General features: G+C 39.5%; 1 protein-coding gene across 7 annotated transcripts in view; it reads left to right on the forward strand.

Moving 5' to 3' along the window:
* PRDM2 (PR/SET domain 2) overlaps positions 1-17,604 on the forward strand; it is a 119,184-nt gene that overhangs the window by 33,516 nt on the left and 68,064 nt on the right. For 5 of the 7 annotated variants that reach the window (XM_036841975.1, XM_036841631.1, XM_036841717.1 and 2 more), the window contains 2 exons: positions 10,695-10,847; positions 16,899-17,025. In XM_036841975.1, coding sequence (XP_036697870.1) covers positions 10,695-10,847; positions 16,899-17,025 — 280 coding nt within the window. Of the gene's footprint in view, positions 1-10,694; positions 10,848-16,898; positions 17,026-17,604 lie in introns of those variants that run through there. The other 2 variants (XM_036841888.1, XM_036842060.1) reach the window with 2 other exon arrangements.

A 17,604-nucleotide genomic window follows, 5' to 3' on the forward strand; every position in this document is an offset into this window, starting at 1 on the left:
GATTACTTTGTGTTATTTCACAACTTTTGAGTGAAAAGACTGCTGTATTTGTAGAAAAACTGCCCAGCCAAAAAAAAATTACTCAAGATAATGTCTGAACGCTTAAAATTGTCTTGACCACAAAATTATGTTCCAAAATAAACGGCATTTTTAATTTTAGAAGTTTCCCAAGTGAAACCAACAAATATGCTCTACCAGGTTAGCGTTAATCCTAGTTAGGATAATGTCAGGGAACCAGGAAATGCTTCCTCTAGTTCTGTGTGTATCTAAGGTTGAACAAATGTCATTAATAGTAAACCTAAGTTTATGGTACCTGTTTTACTCGACATAACAATTTGATATTGTTGGGCATATTGTATAAATTATTAACAGTGCCTTTTGTAAATTAAGCTTCATTTGTATTGAAATTCATACAGAGTATGAATTCATAGTAGCTTGGTGAAAATTATAATTTGGAGCCATGATGTATTAGAGATTCAATTTTTCCTATAAACTTGTTAACATCCCACTGTTAATTTAAGATGCTTCTACTTATGTACTGCCACAGTTTGGGAATCCTTATGACATTGCCAATTCTTGTTAGTCAGGTTTAAACATTTAGTTCTTATCAAGGCTGGCTTTTCCTCCCTGCAATTAAAAAAAAAAATCTGGCTGTCATTCAGATAGTTTCAACTCTGAGGTATATATTCCATACAGAAACCTTTAAGCCTTTTGCTATGTTAAAATAAAAGTAGATATATATGACATACACATGTGGAGGTATGTATTTGGCAAAGTATAGGAAGCGTAAATTATAATGTACATATTTCTTATAAAGAAGAAAATAAAAATCCAGGTAAAATTTAGTGTTTCCCCATTAACTTATTCCAACCTTGGTCTTATCTTCAGAGTTGCAACAGAATGCCCCCAATTAATGTAACAGAAACTGCTTATCATTAAAATCTCATCTTGGCATTTGTTCTTCCCATTAAAGCCCCTTAAGGCCAGTTTATCTTTTAGCAGCCTGGTCTTTTGCCTCAGCTAGAACTCCATTTTAAAGCTAATCTGAGAGAAAGTGTTAAATTGCTTTTCTTGAGCCCTTTATTATCTAACGCAGTCTTAAGTCCTCTAAGTTTTCACTGAAAGCGTTCTATTAAATCAGAAATAACAGGAGAGAAACAGTAGAGTATCTTCAGGGTGAATGCACAAAACAGCCAGGTTCTGGAAAGAGGAGAGCACTCTTTGGTCAGTTCCTGGTGGGGAATTGCTGGCAGGCTAAAGGCTGGACTTCATGTAATACTTCTCTCAACTACCCGCCCCCCCCCCAAAAACAAAAACGGGCACACACACACTGAGCAATGTGCAGTATTCTAAAGTCACTTCTGGTAAATGCCTTTCACATTCACTTCCGTGGGGCTAAAATTGCTTCTGATGAACAGAACTTTTGAATTGTTTGCATGTTTTTAATAAGTCTTTTTTAAAAAAAATTAGTCTGTATTTTTTAGAGAGTTTAAGGTTCATAGGAAAATTGAGCAGAAAGTACAAAGAGTTTTGAAATCTCCCCCACGAGCCCTACACACACAACTTCCTCACTATCCACATTTCTACCAGAGTGGGACATTTGTTACAGTTGACACACCATTATCACCCAGAGTCCATGGTTTATATTACGGTCCACTCTTGGTGTTGTACCTTCTAATAAGTCCTTTTTAAATTATAAAGGTAATACATGCTCAACTGCAAAATAATATAAACAATACAGAAAACTATAAACAAGAAAGTAAAAATCACCAGTGAACATTATGGTGTGCATTCTTTTAGTTCTGCTTCTCTGTCCTCTCTGTTTTTTTTTCTCTCACACACACTGGTACCTATACAAACACCATATATAGACATTTCATACAGTTGAGATCAAACAGTGTATGTATGCAATTTTGTAACGTGCTTTTTTCTCTTAATATGTTATGGATGTGTCCATGTCAAATGCTTATCTACATCATTATTTCTTATATAGTACCTAGAATTCCATTGTATCCTTCCACTGTTTAACCAGTGGACATTTAAGTAGTTTTAATCTTTTCATGATATTAACAATTCTTCGGGAGGGAAGGATTGGGAGTTTGGGATTAGCAGATGCTAGTATAGGATGGATAAACAACAAGGTCCTACTGTAAAGCACAGGGAACTATATTCAATATACTGTGATAAACCATAAGAGAAAAGAATATGAAAAAGAATACATAGATATGTATAACTGAATCACTTTGCTGTACAGCAGAAATTAAAACAGCATTGTAAATCAACTATACTTCAATAAAATTTTTTAAAAAACCCAATTCTTCGAAGTATGAAACTCACTGTATATACATTTTTTGTTCACTTGTCTGGTTATCTTCTTAAGATAAATTCCTAGAAGTATAATTGTTAAGTCAAAAGTTATGTATATTTTAATTTTTGGTAAATTTTCGTAACAGACCTCCAAAAGGATTGTGCTAATTTACATAGCTACCAAGAGTAAATATTCCTTCCTAGTTATTTTTTGTTTTTTGGCCATGCCAGGCGGCATGTGGGATTTTAATTCTCCGACCAGGGATTGAACCTGTGCCCGCTGCAGTGGAAGCGTGGAGTCCTAACCACTGGACTACCGGGGAAGTCCCTTCCTAGCTCTTTAAAACCAGTACTGTTAATGTTTTTAATAGTTTCTTCCTCCCATTCTTATAGATGAAAACTGATAGTTCACTGCTTCCATTTGCATGTTATTCATTTAGGCAACAAATTTTGAGTCAGGTGGATGGAGGGAAGAAGTAGAATTGCATTTCAACTAAAATTGATAGAGAAATTATTTCTCTATAATGAGAAGACTTTAATGTAATTTTTTTCAGAAGTGAAAACAAACTTTTTATCATTCAGCACTGTTACAATCAGATATTAACAAGTACATTTCAAAATCTTTGCTATCTCAACTCTTCTAATTTCAGATTATTTCTAATTTAAAAATGGAGGCAAGAAGATATGAGACTAGAGAAGTCAACCAGCTGATTCTACAGAACCTTTTTTCAGAAAATACCACTCAGCTCTTACTGCTTCTTTCCAACCTCTAAACCATGCACAGTATCCTAGCAAAAGACCTAGATCACTAGGGAAATCCAACCTGCCACCTGTTTTTTTACAGTCCGAGAGCTAAGAATGGATTTTACGTTTTTAAGTAGTTTTAAACAAAGATCAAATGTTTTGTGACATATGAAAATTATATGAAATTTAAACTTCAGTTCATTAATAAAGTTTTGTTGGACACAGAACATTCATTTGTTTACATATTACCTGTGGCTGCTTTTGCCCTACAGCGGCCAAGTTGAGCAGTTGTGACAGAGACCATATGGCTTGTAAAACTGAAAATATTTTCTGGCCCTTTACAGAAAGTTTGCTGAGCCCTGGTCTCTGTGTGTGAGAAAGAGAAGCAGTGGGAGTGAGTGTGGTGATGTCTGGGGTCTTAGGTTTACTGTGAAGCTGTGTGGTTAATGCAAAGATTTGGAACTTGGTACTTAAAAGTGGGCTAGCCATAGATTTCGTTGTCATAGAAATTGCTATACCAATCATATTCTCTCAGGAACTTCAGGAGGGTGAGGACGTTGAAGTGCAGAGAATTAAGCAATCTTTTTGAATAAGTTAACTTGTACTTAGATTGGCAGCTTGGTATGGTGCAAGAAAAAAATTCTCTTTGAGAGTTTATTTATTTACTTATTTAACCCCTCTTTGTTAATAAGCTCTTACCATGTGCTGGGCACTGTCCTCAATTCTGGAGCACTGAGCTTGCCGTATAACATTTGTGGTATTGTGTAGACTACTGACAATACCCCATGGGGATTTTTTTTTGTGGAATAAAAGAATACTAGAAACACCCTAAATCTTTCCACAGATGAGAAATCTGAGATGAGTGCAGGTGGCCTGCTGGATGTCTGAAACTGTCGGTTTTGGAGTTAGGTCTAGAGCCCAGGTTGCTCGGTTGCCTATTCAGTGCTCTTCCCACCAACAGAGCCTAGAGATTCTTACTCTTTTTTGTGTTGTGGACCCTTTTGAAAATCTCCCCAGAAAATATACAAATGCACATATATACACAAAATTTTTTATGTGATTTCTAGGGTTATATGGAATTTTTAAACATCCATGATCCAGAGTTAGAATTTCTAATTTAAGAATGAGTTATATTTCATTCATCCTGTGGAGGTTGATTGGGGGCCTACTTTGAACCTGGCAACATTTATTGAGCATCTGTTGTTGTGCGGGTTTCCAGAAATATTTGTGTGGTCGTAGGTATGAAACTTACAGTAGTTTCAAATGAGGGTCAGGGGTCAGGCAGTGTGGGGTTTTGGTAATGATGGCTCTGGGACTGGGCTTTGCAGGCTTGAGAGGCCCAGCTGTTTAGTTTTTAAATTTGTATTTTAGAATCACCTATAGGTTGGCTTATTGTAGTAAAATGTGCTACCACCTATTAGATTTTTTATTTCCCTTATTCTAGAGTCTTCAGAATATTTCAGATACAGTGATGCCTTTGAATAGCTCTTAAAAGAAGCCCTGGTTTTCTAAAGCAATCTGAAGAGTGAAGTGGTTGATACCAAAGATCCATTTTTGTCTATAGCTCTTGGAAAGTTACTTCTGTAGGGTGGTGTCTTATGGTCCTTAACAAGCCCTCTGGGTGTCTAATTCTGGAACTCAAAAACAAATGGCATGTGAACAGACCAAGAAGGTGTAGTGTTTTCTAGGTAGCAGTGTTAATACAATTCTTTATAACTTATAAAGACATAATTTTTATTAAATGTTTTCCTTGAAATGCTCTTATTCCAAAAGCAGGTTATCCTTTTTTTTTTCCTTTATCCTTACTTTTAAATGAGGATAACAAGCTCCTCATAGATTTGTTTGGCTACAAATGAGATCATACATATGAAAATACTTGATATGGATGACTCTGGCTAAGTAAATATTAGTTGAACCTGAACATCAAAGAGAAACTCTTGAATGATCATGTAGAGGATAAAGACACTTTTTTAAAAAATGGTTGCATATTTAAAGATTACTGATCTTTATTTTTTGCTTAGAATTTCATTCTCTTCTAATGTTAGAGTATGGGCTGTAATTTGAACCAAGAAGTTAGAGTGCTATGTGGGGGGAAGTCCTGGAATTCACTTCTGAATGCACACTGAGTTATTATTTACTTATGGAAGTGCATTGGAGGTAAATGCCATGCAAGTTGGGCTAGTGGAGATGTGAACCTCCTGTCTCCCCTTTACTCCTTTTGTCAGTCTAAACACATGGAAATATAATTAGATGTCGTCTGTCTTCCAGGGACAGACAGGGAAAGTGGAAAATGATCGTAATGTTGGAAATTCAACAAGCTAGATCCCCAGAGAAAAGAGATGAAAAGGGACCTCAGACAATATGACAAACCAGAGCCACTGGAATGGAGCTCGGACCTCCAGGAGAGGTTCTGTGTCCATCAACAGTGTGTTAGAGCTCTAGGCTACATACAGGTGGAGGGGCAAGTCCAGAGAACAGCCAACGGAAGGCTTTATTTCTGTAGACTCGAACTGTGGCGGGACTGGTTTGGATGAGTAAACGACTTACCTCAGTGTGAGGAGGTGTCTTCACTGCTCTCCCTTAATTCCTGGGAGTGATTTCTGTCAAAGAAGGTTGGTTACTGCAGGTTGAGCGTGGGTAAGGACCTCAGGCAAACAGTTGAGGGTTGGAATGATGATACATTCATGTTAATTGAATGAGGATTTTTTTTAAATTTGCAAATTTGAATTAATACATGTATATTATAACAAGTAAATGATAAGGTAGGCTATCAGTTAAAACCCTTACCCCCAACCCATGAGGTAATAATAACTATGTTTAACAGTTTGGTTCTTTACAGACCTTTCTCTATCTGTCATGAGGATATAATTTTGAATGTGCTTTTAAATTGGAGTGTGTGCTAAAATGTGAATTTAGATTATTTTTAGGGCTTTTGAAATGATTGGATTAAATTGAATTGAAATTGGGTGGTGTGAAAGTTACATTCTGTTTGACAATGAGTTAATACCTAGTCTTTGTTTAGTGGTAGGGGCAGAAAGGAGGTTAGGCCTGGATGACCTAGGGGAGGTTAAGGATGGGAGGAGGGGGTTGGAAAGAGAAAAAAGTAGAAATGGAGCAGTAAATGGGGGAACCAGGTTTGAATCCGGGCTCTGACTCTCAGTGACTTCAGAGTTCTAGTAAAGTTATCATCTTTCCCTAGTGTCCTCATGTATAAAAGGGACTTAATAATATTTCATAGGGTTCTTGTAAAGGTTAAATAAAATAACACGTAGAGCATCTAGCCCAGTGCTTGGCATACAGGTGCTTCCCTTCCTTCAATTCTTTCTCTCCAAATAGGGAATTTCCATTTCAAAGTTAACTTGTAAAAATTATTTTATAATAGTACATAATCAGGTACCCTTGCTTTGTTAAAAGGGACTGTTTATAGAGGAAAAATTATTGATTATATGGAAGTATTTCTCCTTGGGATCAAGTCAGCTGAGTATTTCTTAGTCATTGTCAAGATTTGGAAATAGACTTGTTATGTATCATTGTTGAGTTTGAGCTGGGCTGGGAGTTTTACCTGCCTTTGCATTGTCTTTGCCCGAAAGGAAGGGATTCTAATTCTCCCTGTCTTTCCACTGCCCGAGCCTCATGGTGGTATGGTACATGTGCAGTCTAGTAATTTGTACTTACATTAAACAAAATTCTGTCACATTTTAAAAGATAGGTTCTGTGTGTCAGTCACTGAAGTTAATTCTGATTGGAAACCAAAGTTTGACCAACTTCGGTTGGTAGGAGTTGTATGAAAACACATTTTCATCCCAGTTCCTAATTACAAGGTTTGACTCTCAATAAAAGTGAGAAAGCTACATATTTTTAAAAAACTGTGTATGTGTGATGATGGGAAGAGGATGGGGGGTGTGAGCCTAGCACTCAGCAGATCTTGGCTGCCTTCCTTCACACTTGGGTTTTCATTCATTCTCCCCACCCACTTCCCCTTTTTTACTTAGAGATTATACTAAATCAGTGGAGGAAAGGTAGAAAGTTCAGATAAGCAGAAGAAAATAAAAATTATGAATAATCCCACTTCTCCGAGAAAACTGTTATTAACATAGTCACGTATTTAAGTTTCAGATTATTTTTCTCTTCATATATTAATGTCTAAAACAAAAATGGTATCATCTAAGCCATACTTTATATAAATGGCTTTATTCAATCATCAGTATATTATGACTTTTATACTGATAAGTATATTTCCACAACTTCTGGTTATCTTTGTTTTCTCCTAATTTATAGAGATAATGTGTATTTACTGAAAAAATTCTTAAGGAATACAAAGATAACAGAAAATACAGGTTTCCACGTGAGTCAGTCATTCATACAACAGTGTTTTTTAAGGTCTGCTTAGTATTCCACTATATGCCTGGATTGTCATACTGAGCTAATCTGTGGTGGTCTCCATTTAGCAATGAATTAGAAACAGTCTGTAGTAAACCACGCTGCTGTGGACATCTTCGTACATACATCATGGTATGATTGCCCCGTTATCTCATGAGAATAAATTCCTACAAGTGTATATACTGGTTAAAGTGTGTGTACATTTTAAAGTTCTTTGGTCAATATTGCTTAATTCCATCCAGAAAAAATTAAACCAGTTTATTCTCTGATTAGCGTTTTGGGGGAATGTCTGCTTTCTAATCCTGTTTTGGTTTTTTTTTCCCTTTAAAAAACAATTTTTACCAGTTTGACAGGTAAAAAAATTACTTAATTTGGAGTTATTTTTGATTATTAGGTAAATTTAATTTTTTTTCTGCGAGGTTTTGGCCATGTGTATTCCTTTGTGAATTACTTGTTTGCATATTGTAAAAAAATGGAATTGTTCATCTTTTTATATAAAACTAAGTATTTTAGTTTAAGCATGACTTAGTAGATGCCTTAGTCTCTTTTGTAACAAAACGAGCTGTACATAAATACTTCACTCAAGTGGAACACCTTGCTCTTTGCAAAGGTCTTTATTGACCTGGGAGCCAGGAAGTTTCGGCACAGCCTTATTATTATTCTCCAGTTGGCCTATAGACTCTTGATGCCTCTGTCCAGCTGCCTTTAACTGTGTGGGATTTTCCAGCACCATCTCTGCGTTTGTCTGTAGCTGTGTCAGTATATGCGTGGGGAGTGAGTGGGACTCTGCTGTCTATGGTGATAAATCCAAACAAGACTTTTTATTCCTAAGTTAATAAAAAGTAACTAATATGGACTGACACTGTTCAAAGACCAACTGACTACTCCATTTTCCTTATTTTATCATGCTGGCAAATGGCAAAAATATCTCTTAAACATTTTACTATTTTATTTATTTTATTTATGGCTGTGTTGGGTCTTCATTTCTGTGCGAGGGCTTTCTCTAGTTGTGGCAAGCGGGGGCCACTCTTCATCGCAGTGCACGGGCCTCTCACTATCGCGGCCTCTCTTGTTGCGGAGCACAGGCTCCAGACGTGCAGGCTCAGTAGTTGTGGCTCACGGGCCTAGTTGCTCCGCGGCATGTGGGATCTTCCCAGACCAGGGCTCGAACCCGTGTCCCCTGCATTGGCAGGCAGATTCTCAACCACTGCACCACCAGGGAAGCCCTCTTAAACATTTTAATGTAAAGTAGCTTAAGTTATTTTGGTGTGTAAAGTTTAAATTTTGTGTTGTGATTCTGTCTCTTTCTAACATACCATGTGGGGCTGCACTTTCTCTTTGTTTTGAAGGGAGAGGAGCGTGTCTGCGCATGCTCGCATGTGCACAAGTGGAGGGTGAGTGTGACTGAGTTTGAAAAGGAGTCAAGTGTGACATGGAGAACCTCTTTTCAGAATGGTGCAGATGGGTGTTTTAGCAAACAACCAGTTTTTGAATAAACTCACTGTGGGTACTTACGGGATAGTGAAAATATTGACACTTCGTGGTGACTAAATAGAGTAACCACGAAGCACTTTCTAGCATGGCACCTGTCACATAGTAGGTGCTCATTAAATGATGACAGTTATACATTCGTATATCATTTCATTAATTTCATAGTTATTTATTGAGAGCCTACTCTCTGCCAGGCACTGGTCAGGGTCTTGGAGGTACTGCAGTGAATGAAAAGACTGAAACGTCTTCTCATGGAGCTAATACTGTGGTGTGGGGAGACAGTCACTAAGTAAGTAAGTAAGTAGATGATCCCACACTTTAAAAGAGCACAAGTACCATGAAGAAAAATAAGTCGGGGAAATGACTGGAGGCACTGATGGGAAGCGAAGGATTCGCAGCTTTAGCTAGGGTGGTCAAGGAAGGCACTGATAAGTAGAGGTCAAGCCGAGCTGGGATTAAGCCCATCTTTACTACTGATTAAGTGAGTGACTTTGGGAAAGGTATTTAATCTTTGATCCTTAATTTCCACGTTACAAAAAGGGATAATAATGAACCTGATGCATAAGGTTAAATGAGATAATACGGAAAGCATGTAGCGTTATGTCAGATATCTAACTCGCAACAGGAAGAAAGTGTTGTTCGTGGCTAGGAAGGTGGGCACTGCCCTGGCAGTCACAGGCTGGGAGACACAGGCATGCCCAGAGGAGCCGAGAGTGGGGGCTTTGTTCCTGCAGGAAAGCTGCAGCAAACAACAGTGTTTAATGTGGATGGGAGAGAAAAGAAGAAATCAGTGGTGGGAGTCTTGGCTGTGTATGTGTAGGGAAGAAACAGAAGCATCAAGATTCTCTCCTTTCTTCCAAAAGTGAAAGTAAAAGACTCATTCCTTTTGCTTTGTTTTTGACAGGACTGTCACCAATTGATTCTGCAGTTCTATTTCAGTGTCTAATCAAGTGTTTTACAGTCTAATTTTGGGGAAGTAAAACCTAGATAAATGTATGTATGTATATACAAAGAAAGTTAAAAATAGCTGCTCAGTAGATTGTCTTTAAGATGAAGGAATGAATGCTGGAAGCATCTGGGAAGAGGAATTGACTGAGAGAGGATGATCAGGGGAAGCTTCTTGCAAGAGTAGAGTTGATCTGACTCCTCAAAGAGGGGTTGGGTTTTTGGTCTTGTTTTGGAAGGACACCGATATTTCCTGCTCTGCATAGAGAAGGTTGTAAGGTCAGCGGAGTCTGCAAACGCATCATACCCTGTCGCCCACATGGAGGTTCACACTGCATGTTCACTTACTGAAGTTTCTGTCAGCCCTGCAGTAAAGGCACCTGCTGAGCTGTGAACCCCAGCAGGACTGGGCCTCCACACTCGACTTGCGGAACAGCCCAGAAAGCTCAGGGCATCCGGGTGCTGTGGAGCCCTGCTGCAGGCTCACTCTTCCTCTGTTACCCTGTAGCGAGTAGAGCTGTCACTTGTCTTGGTGTACGTATTTGCGAAGCATTTGGAGATCATCAAGCACGGTTACTTATAGCACTTGAAGTTTAGGAGAAAAAGATGGCACCCAAATAGAAAAATAACTAATGAGGCTTATACAATTTTGGATCTCAGTTTTCATCTTTATTTTCCTTTTTTCTGTTGCTTATTTATTTTGTTTCCGTGAAATGCTTTATAGAGTATTTGCATATAATGAACAAGAACTGTCTCAGAAGTTGAAAATGGAAACCTTTAAACGATATTTTATTTTAACAAAATGTGTTTCCCACCCCCCCCCTAAGGTCTACTACCCAAATTTGGGATGGATGTGCGTCGATGCCACCGACCCAGAGAAGGGGAACTGGCTGCGCTATGTGAATTGGGCTTGCTCAGGAGAAGAGCAAAATTTATTTCCACTGGAAATCAACAGGGCCATTTACTATAAAACTTTAAAGGTAAGAGTGTTAGAATTAGCCTGCTGGTAGTTACTCTGCATGCACTTCTGCAAACGCTGTCCTCAGTCGTGACTGTCAGGAGTGACTTTGCAGACCTTGAAAGGGTTCTGTTTGAAAGTGGTTCATCAACACATTGAAAGGTTTTAAATATACAGTTGTTTTAAATATACAGTTTTATATATACAGTCTGTGTGTTAAATATACAGTTGCCACTGCTTCGTGTGAGGAAGGGCACTAAAGCAGGAAGATCGTGTTAAGTAATTACATACGGCATCTTTATAGATACTGATGAGTTAAGCATGTGGCAGCTACTTCCCTCCTCTTAAGACACAGATGCATTGGGAACTGTCTGGCCAGTTTATCTAACTATAAGAAACTCTCAATAGCTCTGGCGGTTCTGTATTAACTGAAAACACATTCTTAGTCTTCCGTATAGTGTAGCTTTGGATTAGCTTTTCTTTTCCCTAAATTTTATTCAGAATGGAAATTACACAGAACATGTTTCTTACTTCTGCCAAATTTTTATTTGGAGACATTAATTGTTGAGGAAAATCAACAATTAATGTAAAGAAGAGGAAAATCATTTTTTAGAGTTTGTGGTGAGGTCAGAGGTCACTTAGTACATTCAGGGAAGTTAGAATTAGGAAGCGTTGTTATATCTGCAACAAGCAAGCCCACATCTATCTCCCTCGTTTTCATGTTCTCCTGGAAGGTAAATCTGCACTCATCCTGCAGGGAAATGTTCTCTAAGGCAGAGTCTTGAGGCTTTACAGATAGGTGATTGTTGCTTTTTGCTTTTTGGAATAGGTATGTTTGCTAAAGTTGCTGTAAGGCAGATTTTTCCTTATTCACTTACTTCCATTAAAAATGTCATAGACTGGGGGACAGTCCATGAAAAAAATTATCTCCATGCAGGTGAAAACTCTTGATGAACAAACATTTAAGATGATGGTCAGCTTTGTAGCATGCTGAGTTTTCCTGTGTGTAGCACTAGGACTTTTGGAAGTTAACTTAACTTATAGCTTTTTAACTTTCCTTTGCTTTCCTTTGTATTTTTCCCTGTCATCTTTAGGCAGTTGGATTGCCCTTTACCTCGTATAAACCCACGTCCTTGCTTTCAATTCCCATAGGAAATATTTTTTTTTGTGGTACTTCCTCATTTAAAACTTCTGTAACCTTCTTTCTGCTGGATTGTAATAGCATGGTTTTCTAGTAGGCATTACTGTACAATTTTGTTACACTGGAGTTTGGATTCAAAATTTGATTCAAGAATTCATTCTGTTCTCAAATTAATTTAAAGTGAGAGTTACATCTGGTTGAATCAGTGAGGCAGAATTTTGGTGGAGATGAAGTACCAGCGAGGGGATGCATATGAGACAATTGAGGGAGTAGGAATGAGGTTCCAGGGCAGAGGAAGCCCAGGGAGATACTGGGGCACTTGGCAGTTCTTTCATCAGACCTCAAGTTAAGATGTGTTCATCTCTGATAGCAAAGCCAAGAACCGTTGAGCAGCAAGAGAGAACAGTGTTTGGGAGTGAACTCTGGAGCCAGACTCCTGGATTAAATCCTGGCTTGCTGTGTGACCCAGGGCAAGTCATTGTGATTTTACTAGCTGTGTAACCTTAGGCAAGTCACTTTCCTGTGCCTCAGTTTCCTTATTTGTAAGATACAGATAATTACAGTGTCGACCTCATATAGTTATCATGGGTAATTGTGGGTAGATTTCTAGCACCTAATAAGTGCTACATAAATGATAGCTGTTATTTTTGGCAAGGCAGTGTAGTGTCATGGTTAGGACTGGGGACTCTGGAGCAGACTGCCTTGTGAGCAAATTTTGGCTTCGAGACGTGTGACCGTGAGAAGTTACTTACACCCTCTGTCTTAGTTTTCTCATCTGTAAAAATGGAGGTAATAGTAAAAATTAATAATACAGTTGTGAAAATTAAACAAACCAATATGTGTAAGATTCTGTGAAGAGTTCCTAGTTTAACCTAAGTACTCAAAGTGTTAACTAGCTATACTAGTACTATTATTTTTACCTTTCTTTGTTGGAAGTAACATAGCTCTGATCTTTGCAGACCTCCCCCAATCCTGACCTTTGATGTTTGCTCAAGTATGCATAAGGCCTTTCAGATTGCTTACTTGTGATTATATTCTTCTAGATTAAGCTTTCTGTGGGTTAGGTTTTGTAAATAAATTACATATGATGTTCTGTATCACCTTCTCACCTATAATCTAGGTAATCACCTGGTTTTGTTTGTAATATGATTAAGAACTGTTTTAAATTCCTGAAGGTTAATTGTTAGCTTGCTCTCCATTCATTCATCTGTTTATGAGTTCAGCAAATACTGAGTGTCTACTATGTACCAGGTATTCGCCTATAGTAGTGAACAGAACAGACAAGGTCTCTGGTCTCATGGAGCTTCCAGTTTATGGGGGAGGTGGCAGATAATAAACAAGTGAACAAGTAAACAAAATAATTTCAGATAGTGATAAGTGCACTGAAGACAATAAAATGTGATAGACTGACTAGGTAGGGGGAGGGCTGCTTTAGCTCTGGTAGGTCAGGGAAGACAAGACATGGGGACACCTCCTCCCTTCCCCCACTGGCATGGGAAGGAGCCAGCCACTCGAAGATCTCTGCTGGAAGAGCAGTTCAGGAAGAGGGGCCCTGGTAGAAGCAAAGGTATTGAAGTGGGAATAAGCTAGATTTTTGGGTCTTTTTGTTTGTTTTTTTCTTTTTTTTAAAGGAATAGAACAAAGGCTGGTTTGGCTAGAGCAAGGAGAGGTGGTGAATGAGGCTGGTGAGGGGGTCAGGGGCCAGATCTGGGGGCCTACTGGCCTGTAGGGAAACGTATGAGTTTTAGTCTTCAGTTCATCCATTTGAGAATTGAAGCTGTCTGACCCGTGACTTTTAAAAGATCATGCTGGGGGATAGATGGTAGGTGGGTAAGCGTGGAATGCTTTGTGTGTTCTCGTAATTCTGGAGTATTTCTCTTAATTTGACCTAGTGTCAGAAATATTTCTGGCAACCCTTGCCTGTACCTAATTGGTCTGGTAAAATTTCAAGTGTATATTTACTGATATTTAGAGAAGAGAGAGTGCTTCATTCTGTAAGCCTGTCAGAACCCAAAGGAAGAGTTTAAAGTCTTCCTGTTGTTGTTTCTTTGTTAAATTTCAAAATATATTTTAAAAAAGGTTGTTTGGACTTTTGGCTTTATTTTTTTAGATGTGGGTTTATATTTCCTGTGTTTAAGGACATAAGTTTTCTTTTCTTCTGAAATTTGACTTACAAAATCTTAAATGCGCTAAGCAGTGCAGAAGAAAAAACTACAGTACAGAAGCAAGCAATCGTTGATTTTAAAAGATGTATTATTTTCCTCTTCATAATGCCCTGTTATTTGTGTAGCTGTTATAATAGAAAGTTGGGAAGTACATAGCTCAATAATGTAATGATCATCTCAGTTGCTAACAATTTTGAAGGTTGTTCAGTAGCTAACAAATCAGGTTGCTCTTAATCTAGCTATTCAGTTCATTAACAACCATTTAGAAATTGTATATTAGATTTGAGGTAAAAACAGATACTGGGGTGTTTTGTGGTTTTTGCAACAACAAAATTGTACCCTCCTAAGTAGAGAGTTTGTGCTGATATTTAACTTCACCCAGTTGCTAGTACAGTTAGTCCTCTGCACAAGGTTGGAGTGGAATGAACGTAGACGCTGAGGCTGAGTTGGGGAGGAATCTCGAAGATGTCCAGTAGGTTCTTCTAGCCAGTGTTCTGGTTATGCTGTTTGGTTTAGGAAGAAATGGGGAATATATTTTCCCTCAGTCCTTTCCATGTTCTTTTTTACTTTTGTTCTTTTTTACTTTTATTTAAGACTTTACATATCTCTGCAAACCCTAATCGTTTCAAGTATTATATGATACCACCATTTCATAAACATGTGACTTGTAAGAAAAACATAGAGAAGAAGCATACTATACATTTGGAACTAGAAATAGTTTACTTAAATAAAGAAGCTCATTCCTTCAACAAAAACAGGTTAGCTCATAAGAGTGCCAAAAGGCATCTGTAATGGCTATTTTAACTCATTAAGATTTTATACATTAGATTAAGTTTTTTTGGTTTAGGTGTAACTGATTCAAGAAGGGAAATAATACATTGGTTTAAAGATTAAAAAAATGGCAGGTTTTAGCCATCCTTGGAGGAACAAAGGAAACAGTGGCTTGTTCTTTTATCTTAAAGAATTTAGAATATTTTAAAATTTGGACTATATAAACATTGAGTTCTGCAGAGAATGAAACAAAATAATATTTACTTTCAAAGACTTTATCTAGACTAGAAGGTATGTTGAAGTGAAGAACTATGTTGTTTCTAAACGGACATCTTAGATGGAATTCCTCCTGCCCCTAAAACAAGGGTATCCTCTTCCATAACTATAGTGCAGTGATCAAAATCAAGAAGCTCACACTGGCACAGTGTTTTATTAGCTAATCTATACACTTTATTCAAATTTTGTCAGTTCCAATCATGTCCTTTTAGGCAAAGAAAACTCCGTTGCATTCAGTTGTGATGTCTCATCAGTCTCCTTAGTTTGTATAGCACCTCAGTCTTTGTCTTTTATAACATTTCAGGTTTGAGAGAACTGATCAGTAATTTTTGTAGAATGTCCCCCAGTTTGGCCTTCTCTTAAGTTTCATCATGATTGAATTACAGTTACGCATTTTCAGCAGAAGTGACGCTTCACTTCATCTCCAGAAGTGATGCCGTGTTCTTTTCTGTGCATCATATCAGGAGGCATATGATGTTGACTTGTCTTATTATAAAGGTACTGTTTTTCTCTTTGTCATTAATAAATGTTTTATGGGGAGATATTTTGAGACCATGCAAATATTTTGTTATTTCTCAAACTTTAATCTATTAGTTTTAGCATCCATTGGTGATTCTTGCCTGAATCAATTATTAATCTGTGATGATTGTCCAGTTGTGATTTTCTAATTCCATTATTTCTTTTTCATTGATTAGTTGGGATCTACTATAGGAAGAGCTCTTCTTATTTATTTACTTGTCCGTTCATTCATTCATTTCTTCATTCATTCATATCAGTATGGACTCATGGATTTTTATTTTATTCACTGGATTTTAGGTGGAATTTTACTTGTGTTCATACTCTTGGAACTTTTTGAACAGATGAGTCATTGTGAGAGAAACCAATAAGCCATTTCCTTCACTGTTACTTAGGAGTGTAATCTTTCCACTCAGTATATTTTTTCTTCACGATCTTGTTCGCTAGGTATAATCAGCATGGTGGTGGGGTACGTGACTGTTAAGAATTCATGTTTTAGGAGCATGACACGTGAGGTATTTTTAGGCATTTCTTTCTAAATTTAAAAGTTGTCTTGTAGACTCGAGGTGTGGTACAGAGGGCAAGGCAGGGAATTCTCCAAGGACCGGAGCAGGTTGGCAGCAGCGCAGAGACAATACACTGCCAGGACGCTCTGGTCCTCAGCATCGCCTCTTCTTTTAGCATTTCCGTGATATAATTAGCGGTGCATTATAAATGTGCACTGGCATGTAGGTCTTATCATGCTTAACTTGCTCTTGGACTCTGAAACCTGCGCTGATAATTAGCTTTCATCACGTCTTCCAAACTGCCAGGATGTTTTAAATTATGCTTTAATTTTCTCATCAGCTTAGGTTTAGTGGACATTGTGGTTCCGTGGCTTATTTTTCCTTCTGCGTGTATAGTTGTGAGGCTTCCAACAGTAAGATTCCGGAACATATGGCAGTTTTAAGTTTAAAGCGATCCTATCAGATCCCGACATCCACCGGACGGACTCCGGGGAGGAGGCGGCCGGGAAGTGAGGTCCTCCCTCCAGCAGAGGGTCCCTTCCCGCGTCGCCCGGCCCGCGGCCGCCGAGGCGGAGGAGCTCTTCCTGCCGGGCTGGCCTGCGGCGGCCCGGCTGGGAGCACCGCCCGCCTGCCCCGCCCCGCCCCGCCAACAACCGTCGCTCTGATTGGCCCGGCGCCTGTCTCTTCTCTCCCCGCAGCCAATCGCGCCGGGCGAGGAGCTCCTGGTCTGGTACAATGGGGAAGACAACCCCGAGATAGCAGCTGCGATTGAGGAAGAGCGAGCCAGCGCCCGGAGCAAGCGGAGCTCTCCGAAAAGCAGGAAAGGTAGGAGTCCGCCGCCGCCCCTGCTCCCCGCGGCTGCCCGGCTCGGGCCGAATCCGGGCTCGGGCGGCACCCGCAGCTCTCAGTGACCTTTTCCGGACCAGGTGCCAACCCTTCCCCCCCCCACACCCGTGCAGTCCTCCCCCCCTCCCCCCCGGCGCTGCTGAATCACGGCGCCGGACGCCGCGCTCGAGCTCTTTTCTAACTTGGGGTGGAAGACCGGGCGCGGAAAAGTGAGCGGACGCGCACCGCGAGGGGCCCAAGGCCAGTTGTCACTTCCCTTGCGCACAGCGCAGGTCTCTGGACTTGCGGGTGGGAGCGGCGGTCGGTCTCTCCAGAGCCGTACACTGCACGCCCGGTATATTCTTAGCTTTTTGTGCTGTTCGCCAGCAACGCGTCATAAAATGTGTTCCGAGAGTGACATTTCCAGGTCCGCAGATTCGGCGGCCTCGTGTCCATCCGCCCGGACTGTGCGGGAGGGCCGGACGCGGTGCGGCCGATGCACTGGCCTCCCGGGGCAGGGAGAGCCGGCCGGGCCGTACACTGCCGCTCCGCCCGGGCCGGGCCCTGCCATCCGGCCGC

Source organism: Balaenoptera musculus, chromosome 1 (genome assembly GCF_009873245.2).
Source record: "Balaenoptera musculus isolate JJ_BM4_2016_0621 chromosome 1, mBalMus1.pri.v3, whole genome shotgun sequence".
In the NCBI taxonomy this organism is placed as follows: Eukaryota; Metazoa; Chordata; class Mammalia; order Artiodactyla; family Balaenopteridae; genus Balaenoptera; species Balaenoptera musculus.